The sequence below is a fragment of the Nestor notabilis genome, unplaced genomic scaffold, assembly GCF_000696875.1.
Source record: "Nestor notabilis isolate BGI_N333 unplaced genomic scaffold, ASM69687v1 scaffold21443, whole genome shotgun sequence".
Classification (NCBI taxonomy): domain Eukaryota; kingdom Metazoa; phylum Chordata; class Aves; order Psittaciformes; family Psittacidae; genus Nestor; species Nestor notabilis.
The window spans coordinates 4,925-8,037 of record NW_009923699.1 but is presented as its reverse complement, the minus strand read 5'-3'; the positions used below and the strand labels follow the sequence as shown (position 1 = coordinate 8,037).

The window sequence follows — 3,113 nt, the reverse complement described above, 5'->3', positions numbered from 1 at the left end:
GGAGTGGTTGGGACTGGAGGAGCTTTAAGGTCCCTTCCAACACAAACCAGGCTGGGATTCTGGGATTCTAGTGCTATCACTGCTCCCAGGATTTCACTCAATGAGGGAGCAAGAAAAGCCAAAGAACAGGACAATTCAGGTTCTCAGTTTCCGAACCACGTGTCAGGTTGGGAGCACTGAGCAGACACTACCGGGATCACTGGGACTGACATTCCCAGAACAGACTCACATGGCAGAAGATCATGGCCTGGGCAATGGTGATAGCGCCGTAGATGTTACAGAGAGCCTGGAACTTCTCATCTCTGTTACTGCACAGAACGTAGTACTGCTTTATAGTGTCCAGTGTCTCCTCCTCTCGCTTCAGTTTGATGATGTTTGGGTCAGGAACAACTTTCTGAGCAAACTTCCACACGGAATCCTCAAAGGTGGCTGAGAACAGCAGCATCTGGCAGTCCCGGGGGAGCATTCTGCAAGGGAGAGCAAAATGGGCAGGGTTCCCATGCAACAGTCACCCCCCCGATCTCCTGATGGGATTAAAGCCACGGGCAAAGCAGAACAATATCCTTGGCACGGTTACTCCAGTGGCTGGAAGGGCTAACACTAATCTTACCAACACCTCATCGCTCCCTCATGGACCAGTGGCATCCAGACTTGCCTTCTTACCAATGAATAAACCCTGCTCCAGGGACAGGCTTTTTATTCTGTAAGAAAATGAAACTGCTTGTCACCCCCTGACACTCTGCTTCTGTGATCCAGCTGGATTAGAGCTAAATTTATCAGTTTAATCTTGTTGCTTCATCAGTGAAGACACCACTCAAGAATCTAACCCTGCTGGCCCTGTGTTACAGGAGAGCTGTACCTGAAGGAACCAAAATCACCTTGGGCAAGGTACAGCCAGTGCTTACCTCTGAATGCGGATGCTCTGGTCCTGATGGCCCTGGGTTGCAATCATCACATCAGCCTCATCCAACACAAACACCTTGATTTTCTTGGGATCTATGAATTTGAGCTTGGAACACCAGTCCAGCACGGTGCCGGGAGTGCCGATTACAATCTGCTCCGAGATCTTCTGACCTCTCTCCACTGCCAGGATAGAAAGGGAGGCTGTTGTAAGCCAAGCTGCACAGTGGAATGCTCTGCCCCTCCTTCAACCAGCCTCAACCACTCCACTGTTGCTTTACTGTACTGCACCCAAGCAACACCGTAGTCCCACATCCGGTCTCATTCACAACCCTCTACAGCAGCGTGTCACTGTACTCACACTTATTGCCTCGGACAGCATAGGCAAGCTTCAGCTCTGGATAAAACTTCCCCATCTGCTCAATCACCTTTCCTGTCTGCAGTGCCAGCTCGTACGTTGGGGAAAGGCACAGACACTGGTGGGACAGAGGGATAACGTGTTTGAGATGATCAAGGCCACAGGCAATGCTCACACTTGCTTTGAGAATCCCCATTGAGGCTTTCCTGAAGAAGGAAGTTCCTGGAAGCCCAGCAGGTCTGCTGTCATTCTGTCATTCACAGGGAATGAGTCAATGTGATACAGCCACTTAGCTCCTGGTTTTTTGTGTTCAATTCTGCTCCTCAGGACTGAGAGCACACACACTCTGCTGATATGGGGGCATATCTGCACAGGAGTGACACAGAACCTGACACATACACTTAGACTGAGAGATAAGAACAGGGGGTTCCCAGGAGAAAACCTCGAGCCTTGGTAAAACTGCTCAAGTGTCTCATAAGGAAATTGGGTTAAAAAGGCCTCTTTCTGGGCACTGTCTGCTCTATTGTCACAGATACTGGCTCTTCTACCCCAAATTCTAAGTATTTCTCTTATTTTCTTCAGAATGTTGCCCCCTGTTTATCTCCTCACAGACCATCTCGAGTGATGCAAGGCAGGGACTAACAGGAACAAGTTGTGAGCAAATTCCACATCTTTTGCTTGGATGGTGCTTGGATGAGATCCCCAAATCCCCAGCCCCTGCTAAGCAACAGCATCGCAGAGACGGGTTCATCAAGCTGTGAATTCACTACCAAAGGTCTCAAGAGAAGCCCAGCTTCTTCACTAGGTGGCACTTCACCAAACCCCTGAAGGAGTCACATCCCAGAAGATTTACCTGTGGATACTTGTTCCCAGGCTCCACACGACTGAGCATGGCCAGGACAAAGGCAGCCGTCTTGCCAGTGCCAGACTGAGACTGTGCAATCAGGTTCTGTGGGCTGCAGAACATACACCAAGAGGAGCTCAACCACAGGAACCACCCAGACACGTACTCATGGGGTAGAATGACAACAAAACCCCAGCAAGTGGCACCTTTTAGAGCTACCACTGCTCTGCAATGGTGCTGACTTTGGCAGCTACACTCCACGGGGCACAGAAGGTGGTTTCTGGCCTTTACCAACTCTTCCATGGAGATTCAGATGGAAAACCTGTCAGTACTTTTCCATTTCACACATCTCCCCCTAGTGTCTTCCCACTGAATGCATTCAGCTCAGGGGTGCAGAGGGGAAATCCACACAGCATCGCCACTGCACCCACCCACCCAGGATTTCTGCGTCTCCATGAGTTTCTATCCTACACCAAGTAGGAAACCCAGACTGACCTCAGCCAAGCACTGTGGCACAGTGTGTTCAGTACCAGCCCCAGAAAAGGGACAAATCCAGGGTGCCACAGAACACCACAGCATGGGAACCCTTTCACCACAGCCCAGACAGCTTCCCCATCCCCACCTCCCATCCAGAGCTCAGGAACAGCACAATATCGCTCACACCCCTCCCGTACTGGCAGGGAGCACAGGAGGTGTACGTACGGCTCAGCAAGCATCATGGGCAGCGCGTTCTCCTGAATCTTGGATGGTCTGTTGAAGCCCATGGCATAGACTCCCTGCAGGAGCTGAGATTTCCTGAAACAGACAAGTTTTCACACTGTCACTGAGAGCAGCCCTGAGGAGAAGGACTGGTGACAAGTGTCACCCATCAGTGTGCACTTGAGCACAGGACCCCCCGTGTGCTGGGCTGCTGGGGAGACACCCCCCCTGCAGCCCTGATCCAGCTCTGGGGAACAGCACAAGAGGGACGTGGAGCTGCTGGAGCGAGGCCAGAGGAGGACCCGGCGCTGC

At 51.7% G+C, this 3,113-nt stretch overlaps 1 protein-coding gene across 2 annotated transcripts in view; it reads right to left on the bottom strand.

Moving 5' to 3' along the window:
- Window positions 1-3,113, bottom strand: part of LOC104403972 (ATP-dependent RNA helicase DDX19B) — a 9,675-nt gene that overhangs the window by 2,202 nt on the left and 4,360 nt on the right. For both annotated transcript variants that reach the window (XM_010012281.1, XM_010012282.1), the window contains exons 4-8: window positions 2,805-2,897; window positions 2,112-2,214; window positions 1,262-1,376; window positions 906-1,083; window positions 230-467 (exon numbers count right to left, since the gene is read on the bottom strand). In XM_010012281.1, coding sequence (XP_010010583.1) covers window positions 230-467; window positions 906-1,083; window positions 1,262-1,376; window positions 2,112-2,214; window positions 2,805-2,866 — 696 coding nt within the window. In that variant the 5' untranslated portion in view covers window positions 2,867-2,897. The remainder of the gene's footprint in view (window positions 1-229; window positions 468-905; window positions 1,084-1,261; window positions 1,377-2,111; window positions 2,215-2,804; window positions 2,898-3,113) is intronic.